Raw genomic sequence first — 18,428 nt, forward strand, 5'->3', positions numbered from 1 at the left:
ATACTGCAAAGTAGAATCTGTTGCTTCCAACTTATGAATGACAACCAAAAAAAGACTGAGGCCCCAGGAATTTAAATACAGTTCCAAGGACATGCAGCGAGGAAGTGGCAGTCTAGAAAGCTGATGACCGAGCCTCTCACCACTGCATCACTGTCCTTGTTTCTCTGTGCCTTTCTGTATTTCCAAGCTTTTGGCAATGAATACGTGCTGCTTCTGTGATCGTGAAAAAGTCCTACAAGTCACTGATTTGAGAGAAGGTTCCTTCTACCCTGCTGCTCTGTGCCTCCGGGAGTCTCACTGCCCCCCGGGAACCCCTCTTCCGCCCCCATCCCGGCAGCCTCTCGCCTCGCTGTCCTCTGCTTGCACCAGCTGTGGCTGGGGTAGGATGTCCCGTGCTCCAGTCTTGCTGAGGTCTGCTCAAAATGTCCCTTGCTGGCCTCTGGCCCCAGGGTGGTGCCAGGGAAGGGGAAGGAGAAGTGGGAAGGGATGTGAAACTTGGCCCCAGGCCAGCACCGCCCTGCTGGGTGTCCCACAGGGGTCCCCGCGTGAAGGGCCAGAGTATCCAGTGCATTGAAGACTGGACACAGGTGAGGCCACGGCTGGATGGGGAAGGCGGCTGTGATGTTTCGCGAGCCAGGGGAGGTGGCCCAGGAGACTGGACTGGGCAGGGAGGAGGGAGAGTGCTGGTGGCTGGTTTTGTGCCAGGACAGGGCTGGGGGGCAGTGATCCAAGACCCAGAATAAGTAAATGGGGGGACCTTAACTCCAGAGGCTGTGGGGGAGGGTGGGAGGTAGCCACAGAGCCATCAGCTCTAACCAGAATTCCTGGATCCTGGCCCACCACCAAAACACAAGAGGCTGGGAAAAGGCTGGGGTGTCAGAGCCCAACAGAGGGGGCCCACAGAGGGGGCCAGCAGGGGACAGTCAGCCATCTGTCCTCCAGTGGGTGCTAAGAGGGACCGCGTGTGTGGGGGAATTGTGTGTTTGTGAATTCTGGTGTGGATGTGCAACTCTGCCATCTGGGTGAGAGAGTGTTCATTAAACAGGGAGCGGGCACTCAAAAAATATTTATTCAAAGGAACCGATCATCTGTAGGGAGCACATGACTGTGTGTGTCCAGGTAAGTGAGGGATGGAGTGTGTCCATCGGAGTGTCCAGGGGTGTGTGGCGGACTTTTAAGTTTGCTTATTGTGTTGTATAGGTGTGCAAGGGCTAAAAGCTATGTTCGTGTGTCTGAGTGTGTAACCCTATGGGTATGGTCAGTTGTGTGTGTCAATCTGTGTGAGTTTGTGGTTCTGTGTGTATGCTGGGGTGCCATTGGAGCTGGATGGAGGGTGGACTTCAAAGGCCCTGGGTGGGGTATGTGCACAATGGTCAGAGACATATATAGATGTCATGGTGGGGGGGTGGGGCGCAGTCCAAGCGTGTGAGTTGGGTGTGCACGAGTCTGTGACGTCCAGCCTGCCCAGGCCCTGCCCTTGTCTCCACAGTGGGACCATGGAAGCCCCCCGGGGCTGGTTGGTGATCAGCGTGCTGGCCATTTCCCTGGCCTCCTCCATGACTGAGGACGTTTGCCGAGCCCCGGACGGGACTCACGGGAGCGCAGGAATACCTGGCCGACCCGGACGGCCAGGCCTCAAGGGGGAGCGAGGGGAGCCGGGTAAGCCCTCCCTCAGGCCCCTGGCCCTGCATCTCTGGGCTGGGGCTGGCCTCCTGGAGGTGGTAGCTCAGGGTGGTGGTGAGAAACAGAGGAGTGACCTAGGCCCCCACATGAAGCCCCTCCAGTCTGTGCTTGGTCCCAGGGCCCAGCCTTCTCCCAGGGCTGTGTACACAGGCCCCCAGGGCCTCTCTGTATCCCCCTTAACTGCCACATCCTCTTTCTTTGGCCTTGCTGTCCCCCTCTGGAGAGTAGGCCACTTCAAGCAAGGCCTATGAAAGGTCCTAAAGCTGTGCCCAGCCTCGGTCTTTGTTCAATCACCAAAAAGACAAATGCCCTAGTCTCTAAATTTGAGAGCCCTGTCTTGCTGTTTGACCTTGAGTGAGTTACTCACCCTCTCTGAGCCTCATTGCCTCATCTGTAAAGAGAGAAAGACCCCACCTAGCATGTGGAGAGGGATCAATCCATAACAACTACCCTTTTTGCTTCCAGCTTCCCTGCCCCCTCAAGCTTCAGAAACTCATATTCTAGCAAAAAGGCCAAGGGTGGAGGAGAAGGGAGGAGGGCAAGACCAGAGCTGGGAAAGATGGTCTCGTGTAATCACCCTGAGGCTCCCAGTCCATAGACCACCAGAAAGATCTGCCTAGGCATTTGCAATGATCTGCACCCAGGCATCCTACAGGTAGTCCCTGAATCGGAAGAAGTCGAGGTCAACGGCCTGGCGGGGGACAGGGGAGGTGTGGAGTGCCCAGCTGTGGGCAGGAGTGTGGTGAAGCCAGGGGACTGCTTTTCCCAGAACCTGATCCTTCCTCCAGTGTCTGTTCAATTTCCCTTCATTTTACAGACAAACAAGCTGGGGCTCAGAGAGGTTGAGACACTTGTCCAAGGTCACAGAGAACTAGCCAGAATCAATCAGGCCCAGACACTCCCCTACCATCTTATCCCACAGCTATCTGGGGCCCCAGCCACCTGCCTGAGGTCTGGAGGATACCAGACTCTCACTCCCAACCTGACCTTTCTCCCCACAGGGGCGCCTGCCATCCAGACAGGCATCCGCGGCCTTAAAGGAGACCAGGGCGACCCTGGACCCCCTGGAAACCCAGGCAGAATGGGCTACCCAGGACCCTCTGGTCCCATGGGGCCCGCTGGCCTCCCAGGATTGAAAGGCACCAAAGGCAGCCCCGGGAACATCAAGGACCAGCCACGGCCAGCCTTCTCGGCCGTGAGACCGAATTCTGTCTCAAGAGACAACGTGGTCGTCTTCGGAAAGGTCATCACCAACCAGGAGAACGTGTACCAGAACAACACAGGCAGGTTCCGCTGCTCTGTCCCAGGCTACTACTATTTCACCTTCCAGGTGGTGTCCAACTGGGACATCTGCCTGTCCATCAGGTCCTCTCGGAGGGACCAGATCCAGCCCTTGGGCTTCTGTGACTTCAACAGCAAGGGATTCTTTCAGGTGGTGTCTGGGGGCACAGTGCTGCATCTCCAGCAGGGAGACCAGGTCTGGATTGAAAAAGATCCCAGTAAGGGCCGCATTTACCACGGCTCAGAGGCCGATAGCATCTTCAGTGGCTTCCTCATCTTCCCATCTGCTTGAGCAGGGAAGACCCCCCTGACCCCGGTCCCCACCGTGGCCTCTTGCATCCTGTTGTGTGACCCTGGCCCACTCACTCCCCCTCTCTGGCCATCTCTGCTCTGCCCTACCAAGTGGGGTTCTATTGCTTTAGCTGCCTGAATGGAGATCATGTCTTGGAACTCTTCCTGGAATAAATATCTGAATCCACATCTGCTGAGCCTGAAGTTCACTGGTTACCTCGGGCATTGGGAGGGAGGCTGAAGAATAACAACAGTTATTTAAGTGCTTACAAGCCAGGCCCATATTTAGCATTTTACAGCATGTATTTAGGAGGTCGTGGGAGCCTCATCAGCCTGGGCTCGAATCCTGGGCCACCATTTGCTTAAATCCAATTATGTGCATTTTACGTGACTTTGGTGAATCTGTTTCCCGATCTGTAAAGTGGGAATACTGACGGCACCCACCTCAATGCATCGTTGAAGTGAAGTGACGTGAAGTCGCTCAGTCGTGTCCCACTCTGCGACCCCATGGACTGCAGCCTACCAGGCTCCTCCATCCATGGGATTTTCCAGGCAAGAGTACTGGAGTGGGGTGCCATCTCATTCTCCAGGGGATCTTTCCAACCGTGGGATCGAACCCAGGTCTCCAGCATTGAGGGCAGATGCTTTACCATCTAAGCCACCAGGGAAGTGTTGTTGGGAGGATGAAATGACTTGATATATGAAAATTGCAGAGGAGTTCCTGGTGCATTAATAAGGGGCTTCCCAGGTGGCTCAGACTGTAAAGAATGTGCCTGCAATGTGGGAGACCTGGATTCGATCCCTGGGTTGGGAAGATCCCCTGGAGGTGGGCATGGCAACCCACTCCAGTGTTCTTGCCTGGAGAATCCCCATGAAGAGAGGAGCCTGGCAGGCTACAGTCCATGGGATCGCAAAGAGTCTAACACAGCTGAGCGACTAAGCCCACACACATACGTTTTAGCCTTAATTGTATTTTATTTAGTCTTTACAGTTGAACTCTGAGTTGGGTATTATGACTGACCCCATTTTACAGATGATGAAACTGAGTAAGTGTTAAGGAAAACGTAAAGCCCAAGGTTAGCATGTAAGGCGGGGAAGGACATGGTAACCCGCTCCAGTATTCTTGCCTGAAGAATCCCATGGACAGAGGAGCCTGGTGGGCTGCTGTCCATGGGGTTGCAAGCGTCAGACACAACTGAAGTGACTTAGCACGCATGCGTGAATTGGAGGAGGAAATGGCAACCCACTCCATTATTCTTGCCTGGAGAATCCTAGGGATGGAGGAGCCTGGTAGGCTGCCGTCTGTGAGGTCGCACAGAGTCAGACATGACTGAAGCGACTTAGCAGCAGCAGCAGCAGCGTGTGAGGGAGGGGGTGGGTTGACCCCAGGTCCTGCTGATGCCCAAACATGTGTGTTTACCTGCTCCCCTCACCAGCCTCCACAGCCACACACCTGACACATGGCACATGTCCCTTCCAAGGCTGAACCAGAAACACAGGGGCTCAGAGACAGGGAGCACTTGATCCAAGGGCATCCAAAAGTCCTCCCTGCCGGGTGTCCTGAGTCCAGCTCTGGACTTCTACCCTGGCAGGCGTGAAGGCTGGGCATGCATCCCGCTTGCACTGGGGCCTTGGAGGGTCTGGAATGTTCCTGGTCCACTCCCGGGGCCCCACTTGGCCTGTCCGGGTGCTGCTGAGAAGCAAGAGCCTCACTGTGTCCTCTGTGGATGAGAAGGATGAGGAGACCAGAAGTTCAGTCCTGGACATGCCCTGTGCTTTTCTCCAAAGGAAGCCAACTTTACCTTTGTGCCGCTCAAACTCATGCGTAAACACATCACACACTCACACACACTTCCTGAGACGCACGTGGACCCACATTCCTGGACCAAGACTCATTCACTCCTCACCCACACACCCACTCCCTGAGACCTGCAGGGCGCACCCCTAAACCCACAGACACCAAGGGATACAAACAGTCACACCCGCACACCCCCACCGCTGATTCTCTGGGTGCTCCCATCGACCATCAGCAGCGCTCTCACTCACGCGTGTCCCGGACGTAGCCCTGACACACAGGTGCACACTCACTCCTCACCCTGCCACGTGCGAGCGCCTTAGAAATGCCCTCGTTCTCGCGAGCGTTGACCTTGGAGTCCTCACGTACCCACAGCCCACCACCCCCCGCCTTCCCCACACACTTGGGACCCTCTGAGGGGCTGTCTGGCCCCATCAACAGTCTTGGGGAATCATGAAGAAGAGAGTGGGGCTGCAGAGGCTCTTCAGCTCCCCTCTGGCCTCCACTCTGCCCTGGTTTCCCCCCAAGCCCGGGACACACACATGCATGGACTAGGAAGCAAAACAGATCTGTGAGCCTCTACTGTGTGCTGGACATCTCATAACCATCAATGCCTTTAATCCCAACAAAACAAATGAGGACCCTGAGGCTCAGAGGACAGAGGCATCTACCCAAGGCCCAGTGGCAGGAAGTGGCAGGGGATGGATTTGAACTCTGCCTGACCCCAGACTGGAGGGCTTCTCTCATCGCAATGGGGCTAACAGACACCATCGTGGTGGAGGTCCCATAAGAAGCTGGAGACCTGGCTGTAAAAATGGTGGGTGCGGGGGAGCGGTACGCCACTGCCTTGTACCCTAAATTCCATCCACAGCTACCCCTCTTTGCTGAGGCAGATCACGGCCTCTCCAAGAGGACCCGGCAGAGTCCAGCTGGCCAGGTGGGCGGGGCGAGGGAGGGCTGCGCGCAGGCAGAGGCTGCCACCTGCTGGACAAGCCGGACCAGGCGCAGAGCAGGTGAGGGCCGAAGATGGGCAGGGGGCCTGGGCGCCCTCTGGTGGGTCCCCCACGCCCCCACGATGCTGCGGCTGTCCTTTCTGCTCTCCCCAGCCCTCCACCCTCCTGAGAATTCCAGGGCCAAGTGTCTTCACATTCTCGCTCTTGCTCCACACTGTGAAGCCCAGAGCCACGGGGTGGAGAGCCAGCTGGGGAGACAGGCCCTGAACGAGGCAGGGGCGGCCTTCCAAACTCGCCCAGGGCTAGGCACGGCATGTGCATTAGCTCTACCCTGCATGGAAACTCCTGGAAACCCACTTACAGAGTAGAAATTGACGCTTGGGGAGGTCAAACGACTCACTCACATGAGTGAAAGGCGCAGAGTCAGGGCTGGGACACTCTACTGCCCGTTACCTCCTTCTTCCCTGGAATTTCTCATGAGAAGGGGAGAATGGACCTCTCTCAACTCTGCCAGCCTGGCCCCGAGTGGCAACCCCTCGCTGGCCATAATGGGCTCTGAGAGCAGAGGTGGGGTGCTGGGGATGGAGGTGAGGAAGGTGGAGCTGGCAGGGAAGGTAGGTTCACCTGGGGCCCAGCAGAGGAAGAAACGCCAGCACACAAAGCCTGGGCCTCCCCTCCCCCACCCCACCCCAATATACAGATGGGAAGACTGAGGCCTAGGGCCACCAGTGCTTTGCTGAAGGCCTCCAGGCAAGAGAGCGGCAGGGCTGAAAGGAGACCCCAGAGGAGTCTGTCCGCCACAGCAGGCTACCTTCTGTCAAAGCTTACCCCCTCTGAGTGCGCCCCAAGTAGGGCAAACGGGAGGGGGCATATGGAAGATTGGGCTTCCCAGGTGGCACTTGTGGTAAAGAACCTACCTGCCAATGCAAGAAACATAAGGGACGTGGGTTCAATCCCTGGGTTGGGAAGGCACGGCAACCCACTCCAGTATTCTTGCCTGGAGAATCCTCGTGCATAGAAGAGACTGGTGGGCTACAGTCATGGGGTCTCAGAGTTGGACACGACTGAAGTGACTTAGCACGCACAGTATGGACGTTTCTAAGATAAGACCTGCTATTTGACAAGTGCATACAAGACTTGTTTCTGGGGTCAGGGCGAGGCTTTGGACCCAAGAAACCACTCACTTGTGCAGCTTTGGACAAGGGTTTCACCTTCCTCAGCCTCAGTTTCCTCATCTGTAAAGAGGAAGGTTATAGCTTCCTCCTGTGGATCTTGTGAAATAGCTGTCTCAGGCATAGTAAGTGGCAACAGGGATGGGCATTCGCTGGGCTGAACTTGACTCTAGAAGCCTGCCCAGGCAGCTGAGGTTCATACACACACTGATCCACACACACACACACCCTTCACCAGATCCAAGGAAGTGGTCATTTCCTCATTTCAGACACTCAAGACCCAGGGGGCACACAGGGGTATCACTGTGGTCAGCCTAGCTCAGCACCCAGAATAAAGTATTGAGTCAGGGAAAATTATGGGAAAGGGGATGTGGTTTTGGGGGGAGGCGGGGAGGGGGCCGCCCAGTGTGCTCCGGTCCTCCTGGCTGGGTCCACTCTGACACGGCGTACTCCGGCCTTGGAGAGGGGAAGCCGGTCCAAGGACTTCTCCGTGACCAGACCGGACACCTCCCACCTGTTCAGGTGAGGGCAGATGGCAGCTTTTCCCCGCTGCCACTTCCTGACACGTGGCCTCAGGGGCAGCCTGACTTGGGACGGGAAGGAGGGTCCTTGTCTCTGCTAAGCCGGGGGCCTGAGCTTGAAGCAGGGGCCCCACTCCCCATCCATCGGGCAGCCCCCAGAGGCGAGGGGCCAGGGAAGGGGAGTCGGCCGCTGAGGGCTGAGAAGGATGGTCCCCTGGGGAGAGAGAGGGTGAGGAGGGTGGGCCAGGGGCCAACTCAGCTCTCTCCCCATCCAGCTCCTTCCCCAGGTAGACATGGGGTCCGGTGCCTGGCCCCTCCTGGTACTAAACCTGCTGCTGCTCCTGCTGGCACGGCCACTCAGGGGCCAGACGGAAACATACTGCTATGGGATCCCCGGGATGCCGGGCCTGCCCGGGGCCCCCGGGAAGGATGGGTATGACGGACTGCCAGGGCCCAAGGGTGAACCAGGTGAGTCTTCCGGCCTGGCGGGGAGAGGTCACCTGGGGCCTGCGGGCAGGGCAGGGCTTGGACTGTGCATCCAGGACCAACTCGGGGGAAGGTGGACAGCGGCTTGATGGTGAGGAGGGTGGTCCCTTTGGCCACAGCCGCTCCCACGGCCGAGTTTTAACTCTCGTGGCAGGTCTGGCCCCTCTCCCCCAGAGCCCAGGCCTCAGGCCTCCCTAATTCACCTCTTTGCCCCTCGGATTTCCCATCTGATATCAAGGAGAGACCTAGAGCGCCTGAGAAGGTGGCAGGAGGGTCCCAGGAGATAATCCAGGCGAAAGCTTTGGCAAACTTCTAAAACACCTTGCTATTGTTTTATTCCAGCCTTTCCGCCACTTGCCTTCTAACGTGGTTCCCAGTGACTGTAGCCCAGATGGTCAGGGTTCAAGTCCCAGCCCCACTGCTTCCCTGCCCCCCACCCTCTGTGTGTACTTGCCCAACTTATGTAGCCTCCCAGTGCCTCAGTTTCCTCATCTGTAAAATGGGGAGATGGTAGCACTTGTTGCACAGGGGTGCTGTGATGATTAATAAGATTAAATAGAAAACAGCATGTGGTAGGTATCTGTAAGTGCAAACTCTGATCATTGCTGCTCTTGTCATCCCTGTCTTTATCAGGGGTGTGTGCTCCCCTCCCTCCCTAGGGCTTTGGGTAGTTGGAGGGATGGGGAGTGAGGAGTCAGGGTCGCACTCACAGAATCATCTGTCAGAGATTCGCAGGCAAGCTCCAGCATAAGTGAAGAGGGCTGAGGACATGAATGGGCGCTGGGTGCTGGGTGAGAGCTGGAGTCTGGGGGCACCTTGTCTGGCGGTGGGCACACATCTGGGGGGGTGGAGTGTGTCCAGAGTGGGTGTGAAGGAGGCTGGGGCAGGGCTGGGCAGAGGTGACCGAAGTGGCAGAGGCATTGGGCGAGGGAGACCATTGGAGACAGATGTCCTTAGGAATTTCACTGTCACTTGCCCTCCTGGAAAGAGAGTGGAATTATACCAACATTCCAGAAGGAATCCTCCAACTCAGCCTGAGTCAAAGGAAGCCCCCAGATCTGCCATTTTTCCAGGACCCTGAACTTTACCACTGCCTCTGGCTATCTCACTGCCCAGGGTGGTGGATGGGCACCAAGCTCCTAATTTGTGCCAGACATAGGTTCCAAGTGCTCGCCATAGATTCATCTTTCGGGACAGAAAAAACTAACTCTATTTTACAAATGAGAAAGCTGAGGCCAAAATCCTTTGAAGACGTGATTTACCCCCTTTTTACAAATGTCGAAGCTGAGGTTCTGGGAGATTGAGCCACTGGCCCAAAGTCACACACTGGGGTCCTGTTGGATTCCTGAGCCACACCCTCCACCACCACCTTCCACTGTCTCTCAAGCCTCCCTCCCCACGGGTGTGTCCACCCCAACTGCCTGGAGAAGGAGGCACAGCCTTGCTCAGGATCGCTGACGGCCACCCCCGAGACCTGACGTTACTGAGCACTATCTATGAGGTGCCCGGCACACGCATGCTCCCACCCCACTCTGCTAGCCACTCCGGGGGGATCCCTTCCATTATGCCTTTATCTCACCTGGGATAACAGAGGCTCTGGGAGGGGAGGTCACCTGCCTGGGATCACACAGCCTGAAGCCCAGGTCTGCTGGGTTCTGATTCTCTTCTCCTAACCTGGGATCTACACGGCTCACCAGTTGCAGAGAATTCTGTTACAGTGGGTCTCCACCAACACCCACCGTAAAGGCAGTCAGAGGGGGAAACAGCCACGAGGGCCAGCAGGGGTGGTCAGAGAGGGCTTCTTGGGAGAGGAGACTGGAGTCAGGCCCTGAAAGATGAGTATGGTTTGGACAAGGGGAGAAGAAGCTCACAGAAGCTCCGATAACCAGGGCGGCAACAAGCATCAGACACTCGGACTGGGACTCAGCCAGACTTGATTTTTTGAGTCCTGACTCCACCTCTTACCGGTGGCATGGCCCTGGGCAGGTCTCTGGCCTCAGTTTCCCCATCTGTAACTTGAAGGAAATTGAGTTGGGCCAGCTGTCAGAGGGGCTGAATTGGGCTGAGAAGGGGTGGAGGGGCTGGAGAGAGGCAGCCTGGAAGGCTCCATCTGGTGGACCCGTGTGCTAAGCTGGCCTGAGTGGTTCCAGCTCAGACATAGAAAGCAGTTTTGTGGAGCTCTGAATCTTATAAAATACTGAGGACCCTCTTTAAGAAAAATAGTACAAAATTAGGGATACATTTGATGCCAGGGGTGGGGGGAAGGTTACACAAACCTCCATATACTACAAAACTGTGTTAGAACTGCACACACAAACTGTGTGTGTAAAAGAGGAGCTGTGGTCATTTCTTGATTTTTATTTCATACTTTAGTTCTGCAAAATTGGGGAAAACTGAGTAAAGAATACACAAGACTTCCTTATCCTTTTTTTTTTTTTTGGCAACTTCCTGTGAATTTGTAATTATTTCAACATAAAAAGTTGAAAAACTTATATAAAATTACCCAAAGGACCTTGACAGGGTCAGTGTAAGTTAATAGGGCCTAAAGTTTAAGTTTTAGGAGCTTTCCAGAAAATCTGTCTCTGACCCATCTTCTGATTTTTTTGTCAAGAAAAAGTAGGAACGTAGACTTTTAGATGAGGAGGTATCTGAGGCTACGTGGTGTCCATGGGCTAACAGTCGTGGCTTCTGGCAAGCTCTCTGAGATCCAGCCCGGCTCTGACACCTCCTGAGCCGCCTGGTCCTACCCTCTCCATCACAATTGTGGGAACCGAGGCTGAGAGTTAGGGCCCAGCCTTAGCCAAGGTCAGAGGGCAAGACCAAGGGAAGGCAGGATTTGAACCAAAGTCTCCCTCCCCTCCTACTCCCTGCACAGCGCTCCCAGGTGGATAGGCAGCCATCTGGGGGAAGGAGAGTCCAGGGACCAAACCCTGGTGGGAGGCCCCTGGAGCACCATCGGGTCCCTCTTCCCATCCCCTGCCCCATCACTGCCTTCCCACCTGCTCTCTCCCCAGGAATCCCAGCTGCCCCTGGGACCCGAGGACCCAAGGGCCAGAAGGGAGACCCCGGCACACCTGGCTATCCTGGGAAGAATGGTCCCATGGGGACCCCGGGGATTCCGGGGGCTCCCGGCACCATGGGCCCCCCCGGGGAGCCGGGTGTGGAGGGCAGGTACAAGCAGAAACACCAGTCAGTGTTCTCAGTCACACGGCAGACTGTCCAGTTCCCGGAGGCCAACAGCCTGGTCAAGTTCAACCGGGTCATCACCAACCCGCAGGGGCATTATGACAAGGACTCTGGCAAATTCACCTGCAAAGTCCCTGGCCTCTACTACTTTGTCTTCCACACGTCGCACACGTCCAACCTGTGCGTGCTGCTGTACCGCAGCGGCTTCAAGGTGGCCACCTTCTGCGACCACATGACCAGCGCCAAGCAGGTCAGCTCGGGCGGCGTACTGCTGCGGCTGCAGGAAGGCCAGCAGGTGTGGCTGGCGGTCAACGACTACAACGGCATGGTGGGCACGGAAGGCTCTGACAGTGTTTTCTCCGGCTTCCTGCTCTTCCCTGACTAGGATGGGCAGGTCTGCTCTGGTCCCCCGGGGGGCCGCTCCATCTCCCTCAGCTTCCCCACGAGAACCCGCTGTGCTGCATCCATGCTCCGGCCCCTCTTGCCACCGATGAACGCCGCCTCCTCCAGGAAGCCCACCCTGCCCTCCTGCCCTGAGTTCTCTCCCTTCTCCTCTGGTACTGTCGTGGGTGTTTTCCAAGTCCGGGAAGAGGCAGGAGGCACACAAATAAATAACTAAATCAACAGCTATGTGCGGCTCTGAATCCTCACTGCCAATTCCCTAAAAAGCGATTCCCTTCATCTCCCACTTTGCACCTGTCACAGCCATCTGTGGCCTCCGGATTCAGGCATCAGTACAGCTTGGTGCCAAGGTTGAGACGCTCGGCACCACTTGGCCATTTGGGAGAGAGCTGCTCAAATGTGGCCGAAAGGCCGCAAGGGGTCCCCAAGGGGGGTGTCTGCTGTCACTTGTTCATGTGAGGGGCGCTACTGTCTTAAAGGTATCCATGCTCACAGGCGAATGGGAAAGTGTTTGAATTCCCATCCTATGTTGACCCCTGTTGAATTTCTGGAGCACCCATCACAAGAGGGGTTTGGGGCTCAGGCGGGCGCAGCACAGACACAGACGAGATGTGCAATGAATTTGTGCTGAATTAATGAATGAGTTGGGGTGAATGCATGAATGAACGGTAGGTAGATGAATGACCAAAAGCAGAGCGAGTGAGTGAGTCAAGAGAATCGTGATAGCTAACATGTATTGAACACTTACTGTGCACCAGGCGTGATGCTAACCCACCTATTAAATCATTTAACATTCATAACTATGCTCTGGGTGGGCATGGATGGGTGAGGGAGGATCTGACTCTTGGAGTCTGATTTCCCCCGAATAACTGAGACTCTGGGGGCCCCCAGGAGATCATCCAAAACCATGGCTTCCCATAAGCCCTCGGGGCCTCACTGTGAGATTCCTGAGGGTGGGCCAGCTGGGTCATCTTGTTGGAGAACCAGGAGGCTGGCCATGAACTGCTGCACTTTCACTGTGCAAACCACAACGAGGGGTTGACAGCTCAGGTTCAAAAAGATAAAAAGTGTAACTTTCCTGCCCAGACTGTGACTCTGGCCTCAGAGCCCAGTGAGACCCACGACTCACTCAGGCCAGGGAGAGCCAGCACAGCCCGGCTGGGGTCTCAGCTTGGTTCTACGAGGCCCTGTGGAGCCTCAAGACGAGGCTCAAGACGAGCCATAACAGCAGAGGCTGGAGCCCAGCTTTCCGCCCACCTCCATCCACTTTGGCTCTTTGTTCCTAAAAGCTGCTGTCTCATACCTCCAGAGATTTACCCATGATGTTCCTTCATTCTGTAGTGCTCCTGCCCCACTCACACAATCCACTTAGATAATACACACTCAGCTGTCAGGAATCAACACAAGGATCACCTCCTCCATGAAGCCTTCTCTGATTCTTCCCTTCGTGTCCCCACAGCGTCCTCCGCCAACTTGGACCACAGACCCATGACTTGTTAGAACCCAGGTTTCCGAATCTGGGGGTGCAACAAAATTACCCGTGGATTTATTTACAAAACAAAAAGCAGATCTCTGGACTCAGACCTGTTATAGAAGTTTGAGAAGACTACTATTTCCAGCAAGCTCCAGGCTGTCTTGCATCTCAGGAGTGCGTCACAGAAGAGCTCTCAGAACCAGGCGAACCTGCATCGACCTGTTTCACCAATCAACCCATTCTGAAAAACTGAAAGCTACTCAAGATTGATTCAAGGGCCACAGTGACTCCAGAGGCAGTAGCAGCAGTGTTGGGTTCCTGTGGAAGCGCTCCTAGGGGTGTTCTCCCGGGGGCAGTGGAGGCTCTCACCCCAGGGTCAGGACGGGTCAGGTTCAAGTTCTCATCATAGTGTGGGGACCCAGTTCAGTCCCTGTTAGCCCCGAGATCTCTCTCACCCTCCTCAGCATCGGAAAAATGGCTGAAGCTAGTAAGCCCATGATGAAGAAAGCTTCACAATCTGTTCCCTTGGAGAGGGGTAAGAGAGAAAACGAACAATTCTGTAAACTCTTTATCGGTGACTTGAGCTCTGAGACCACAGAAGAAAGTCTGTGGAACTATTACCGGCAGTGGGGATATCTTACAGACTGTGTGTTAATAAGGGACCCTGCCAGCCAAAAATCAAGAAGATTTGGTTTCATCACATTTTCTTCCATGGCTGAGCTGGATGCCGCCATGGCGGCCAGACCTCATTTCATTGATGGGAAGATGGTTATGCCCAAACGCGCTGTCCCAAGAGAGGACCATGGAAAGCTGGGGGCTCTCATCACTGTGAAGAAGCTGTTTGTCGGCGGAATTACCGAAGACATGAAGGAACATCATCTTAGAGATTACTTTGAGAAGTACGGAAAAATCAACGCGATTGAGATAGTTACTGATGGACAGTCTGGCAAGAAAAGAGGCTTCGGATTTATTACTTTTGAGGACCATGATCCTGTGGATAAGATCGTGTTGCAAAAAAATCATACTATCAATGGTCATCATGCAGAAGTAAGAAAAGCCTTGTCTAGACAAGAGAGGCAAGAAGGCCAACATTTGAGAAGTCGAGGAGAAGGCGATGTTGGTTTGGGGTATTTTCATGGTGTTGGTGGAAATGTGGGAGCAGGACGAGGAAGGAACTTCAGAGGAGGAGCCGGTGGGTACGGAAGAGGGCGTCAGTTTGGGGATGGCTCTCACGGGTACGGAGGAAGAGCTGGAGGTGGTAGTTGGGGGGTTAGGCCTGGTTATGGGGGAGGATGTAGTGGTGGAGGGTCTGCAGATGGCTACCAGGATGAGGGCTTCAGAGCCCGTTATGACAACTATGGAGGAAGAAGCTACGCAAGTCGCAATTACAGCGATTCGGGGAATCAGAAGCAGAAACCTTCTAAGTACGATTTACTGAAGAGTGGAAAGTTGAGAGATAGCAGGAACATGGGCGGGTCATATACTGGAGGAAACCACGATCCAGGAGTCAGTAGAGGACGTGGGGGTTATGGAGAGACAAGACGGTGGGGCCTTCTCAGTGGCCGTGGGCTTGACGGTATACAGAGGAGGGAATTACCGCCCAGAGGGAAGAGAGGGGCTGCAGATGATCAAAATAACAGTGCTAAGGAAACTCTCACCTCAGTCATGCACAGATGCGCAGCGACACGGCAGAAGACACCTGAGCCAGTACCGAGAGCCACTTTATGAGTGGACTCAGTCATGTAGGAACACCGTCTTCCTGCGGAGGAAAGACTTAAAGAAAATGCTTCTGAGATGGTGTTTTAGCTTTTGAAATGTTCTGTCTTTCCAGCACTCTCTGGAAGAGTGTAGAATCATCCCTTCTTTGATAATGTCCCATTTCCAAGTTTCGGTTGACATGGGAAACCTTTTTCAAGATTTTTCTCGAAGGTTTGAAAAACTGTTAGCCAGAATCAAGGGATACTAAGACATAATATCATTCTTCTTAAGAAATGTATTTCATGTGTAGACTTAAGAAGCTGTTGTACATTTAAGATTTAATAAAATAATTCTAAAAGTAAAACAGTAGGGGCTTGTCCTCTTTGAACGTTTTGCATTTTTACCTTTTAAATTTTTTCCTGTTTTAGGATATCAAAATTTGAACTGTGCAGTGTAGTGATATGACCTACACATATTATGAAATGATAACCAAAACAATTTTTTTCTTATGATGATGAATATTCTTAGGACTTACTCCCTTAACAACCTTTGTAATATCCTACAGCTGTGCTAATTTTGGTCACCTTGTTCATCATATCTTTTAAAATGTTGAATATCATGTCATGAACTTATTGGTCACTTGTATATATTTTTTGGATAAATGTCTATTCAGTTCCTTGGTCCATACCACAATTTGATATTTGCTATTGTGGTGTATGAGTTTTTGTTATACATTACATGTTTTGTGTTTAGCTTATAACTGGAAGCTTGTACCTTTCAACAGCCTTTATCCTGTATTTCCTTCCACCAGTTCTCTGCCCTTGGGAACCACAAACATGATTTTTTTTCTGAGTTTAATCTTTTTTTTTTTTTTTGGATATCACAAATAAATATGGTCATACCAAAAGACAGGTTTAGGGAGGACAAAGATGTGGGTGGGCAGGTGGTTTGCCAGGTGAAGTCAACGGATATCGTCCACCAGTTGGCTTTTATGCACTTATTTCCTTATAAGTCTGACTCCCTACTGGACCATGAGCGTCCTAGAGGGCAGGTCCATTTGATACACACCTGGCTCATGCATAGGAGGGCGTGCGAAACGGGTTGGATGAGAAGGAAAGAGAGAAGAAGACACACACACAAATAACAGAGGCCAGGGCCCAGGAACCCAGGCTGCTTCACAGGGTCTGAGAGCCTCTGGCAGGGACAAGGCGGAGGTCACGGGGCCAGTCCACTCACAATGCACCTCCAGCAACCACTTAGCCGTCTGCCCGGCAGTGCCTCAAGTGATACATCTTTCTTCTCGTTTCTCTTTTGTTTAAAAAATCAATACACCGTTCATGTAGGCCACGGTGTCAGATCAGAGACCTGTACTTTGGAAGCAACCATTCTGGTGCCATTTCTATTTTCCATAATTGTTTCCTTGTTGCTGTCTCTTTGTCAGGAGGGACCGGCCTTTGAAAAATGCCAGCTTGTCTGCTGGGCTTAGGGGAGCTGGTGAGGGCTTTCAAGGGTAGAGGCAACGGTGGGAGAGGAGCTGGAATGAGGCATCCCAGGGGGCAGGGGGCCTCTTTTAAGACCACGGGGTGTGGAGGGGTCTTAGGCTTCTTTTCCATCAATCCCTCTCTACCAGGGAGGAAAGTCAGTGATTTTTTTTAAAGATTTATTTATTTATTGGCTGTGCTAGGTCTTCTTTGCTGTGTGCAGGTGTACTCTAGTTGCAGCGAGCGGGGTTGCTCTCTAGTTGCAGTTAAGTGGGCTTCTCACTGCAATGGCTTCTCCTGGGCTCTAGGGCAGTGGGCTTCAGTAGTTTTGGTACACAGGCTTAGTTGTCCTGCGGCACACGGGATCTTAGTTCCCAGAGCAGAGGTTGAACCCACGTCCCCTGCATCGGAAGGCAGGTTCTTAACCACTGCACCATCAGGGAAGTCCCAAAGTCAAAGACCAGCTGGGTTTCCCAGGTGGCACCAGTGGTAAAGAATCTGCCTGCCAATGCAGGAGACATGAGATGCAGCTTCCATCCCTGGATCAGAAAGATCCCCTGGAGGAGGGCAAGACAACCCACTCCAGTATTCTTGGGCTTCCCTGGTGGCTTAGGCAGTAAAGAGTCTGTCTGCAACACGGGAGACCTGGGTTCAAGCTCTGGGTTGGGAAGACCCCTGGAGGAGGGCATGGCAACCCATTCCAGTATTCTTGCCTGGAGAATCCCCATGGACAGAGGAGCCCGGCAAGCTGCAGTCCATGGGGTCACAAAGAGTTGGACACAATTGAAGCAACTTAGCACGTACACATACATGAGACCAGCTGGCTCTCATTCAGGGGTCAAGGGTCCCCCTAGCTCCTGACTTCTAATCCAGGCATGGCTCCTGTGCATACAGGCTCCAAGATTTCTGTCTTCTCTTCAGAGAAATGATACTACTCTCAACTTTGCATTGGTGCCTACCAAGGGCTTGGTGTTCAGCTAAGCCTTGACATGCAGGGCTACCTCAGTGGCCCCCAACAACCATTCCAGGAGGTAGGTGCCCAGGTCCCTGGTTCATATGGGGGGAAGCTGCCTGAGGCCACATAGCTAGAAAGAGGTAGGCCTGGGATTCAAACTTGCAGGGGGCTGATTCCAACCCTCCTGGCCCCAAACCGTGCTGCTTCCTATTCTAGGCTCCTTCTGCGTCTACCTCAAGTTCAAGTTCACTTTTCCCATTGCCGCCAGCCACCAAATTACTGGAGGGTCTATATTTGGTTGGGCCCAGAGACCCTTGGGTTTTATCAAATGGGTCTCTCACCCACTACAGTAAACACTTCATTTCCATCAAGCAGCATCCACAAGCGAAACGATTTTATACCTCCAAGCACTGATGTCAAGAGAGCCCTCATGACCTATGGCAGCTCCTGGGACTTGCTGGGCAAGCATCCCTGAGAGGGGCCTCACTGATGCAGCCTCAGTGAGAGGGCTTGCATCTCAGCACCAGGGATGGCAGGCTCTGAGTCCTGATCTGCCACAAGGATGAAGCACGGGCTCCAGTAGCCACTTCTTGTGACATTCTTCACAGGAACAATGAAACCTGTACCCCTTGATGTTTAATACCAGGGCTTCCCTGATAGCTCAGTTGGTAAAGAATCCACCTGCAATGCAGGAGATCCCAGTTCGATTCCTGGGTCAGGAAGATTCACTGGAGAAACAATAGGCTACCCACTGCAGTATTCTTAGGCTTCTCTTGTGGCTCAGCTGGTAAAGAATCCTTCTGCAATGCAGGAGACTGGATTCGATCCCTGGGTTGGGAAGATCCCCTGCAGAAGGGAAAGGCTACCCACTCCAGTATTCTGGCCTGGAGAATTCCATGGACTCTTTAGTCCATGGAGTTGCAAAAAGTTGGAGAGTCCCTTGGACTGCAAGGAGATCCAACCAGTTCATCCTAAAGGAAATCAGTCCTGAATATTCATTGGAAGGACTGATGCTGAAACTCCAAAACTTTGGCCACCTGATGCAAAGAG

At 53.7% G+C, this 18,428-nt stretch overlaps 3 protein-coding genes across 4 annotated transcripts; all 3 read left to right on the forward strand.

Moving 5' to 3' along the window:
- The first annotated feature begins 435 nt into the window (after nucleotides 1–435).
- C1QA (complement C1q A chain) lies at nucleotides 436–3,444 on the forward strand. Of its 2 annotated transcripts, none has more exons than XM_005905181.3 (3): nucleotides 436–587; nucleotides 1,490–1,659; nucleotides 2,685–3,444. In XM_005905181.3, exons 2-3 carry the CDS (start codon nucleotides 1,497–1,499, stop codon nucleotides 3,254–3,256), a joined length of 735 nt encoding a protein of 244 aa, XP_005905243.1. In that variant the 5' UTR covers nucleotides 436–587; nucleotides 1,490–1,496; the 3' UTR covers nucleotides 3,257–3,444. The 2 variants fall into 2 exon arrangements, with proteins under 2 accessions (XP_005905243.1, XP_005905244.1); XM_005905182.3 differs by lacking the exon at nucleotides 436–587 and adding an exon at nucleotides 1,068–1,119.
- Nucleotides 3,445–7,537: 4,093 nt separating this feature from the next.
- C1QC (complement C1q C chain) lies at nucleotides 7,538–11,998 on the forward strand. Its single transcript, XM_005905183.3, has 3 exons — nucleotides 7,538–7,697; nucleotides 7,972–8,164; nucleotides 11,197–11,998. The coding sequence occupies exons 2-3, from the start codon at nucleotides 7,990–7,992 to the stop codon at nucleotides 11,751–11,753; spliced, it is 732 nt and encodes a 243-aa protein (XP_005905245.1). The 5' UTR covers nucleotides 7,538–7,697; nucleotides 7,972–7,989; the 3' UTR covers nucleotides 11,754–11,998.
- Nucleotides 11,999–12,138: 140 nt separating this feature from the next.
- LOC102269300 (heterogeneous nuclear ribonucleoproteins A2/B1) lies at nucleotides 12,139–15,725 on the forward strand. Its single transcript, XM_014481273.2, has one exon. It carries the CDS (start codon nucleotides 13,719–13,721, stop codon nucleotides 14,970–14,972), a length of 1,254 nt encoding a protein of 417 aa, XP_014336759.2. The 5' UTR covers nucleotides 12,139–13,718; the 3' UTR covers nucleotides 14,973–15,725.
- Nucleotides 15,726–18,428: the final 2,703 nt, after the last annotated feature.

This window comes from Bos mutus, chromosome 2, assembly GCF_027580195.1.
Source record: "Bos mutus isolate GX-2022 chromosome 2, NWIPB_WYAK_1.1, whole genome shotgun sequence".
NCBI lineage: Eukaryota > Metazoa > Chordata > Mammalia > Artiodactyla > Bovidae > Bos > Bos mutus.

Bases quoted from the DNA above. Each gene is read 5' to 3' on its own strand.
- LOC102269300 (XM_014481273.2), top strand. From the start codon at position 13,719: ATGGCTGAAGCTAGTAAGCCCATGATGAAGAAAGCTTCACAATCTGTT.
- C1QC (XM_005905183.3), top strand. From the start codon at position 7,990: ATGGGGTCCGGTGCCTGGCCCCTCCTGGTACTAAACCTGCTGCTGCTC. The intron at 8,165-11,196 runs GTGAGTCTTCCG...CTCTCTCCCCAG, and splicing joins AGGGCCCAAGGGTGAACCAG to GAATCCCAGCTGCCCCTGGG.
- C1QA (XM_005905181.3), top strand. From the start codon at position 1,497: ATGGAAGCCCCCCGGGGCTGGTTGGTGATCAGCGTGCTGGCCATTTCC. The intron at 1,660-2,684 runs GTAAGCCCTCCC...TTCTCCCCACAG, and splicing joins GGGGGAGCGAGGGGAGCCGG to GGGCGCCTGCCATCCAGACA.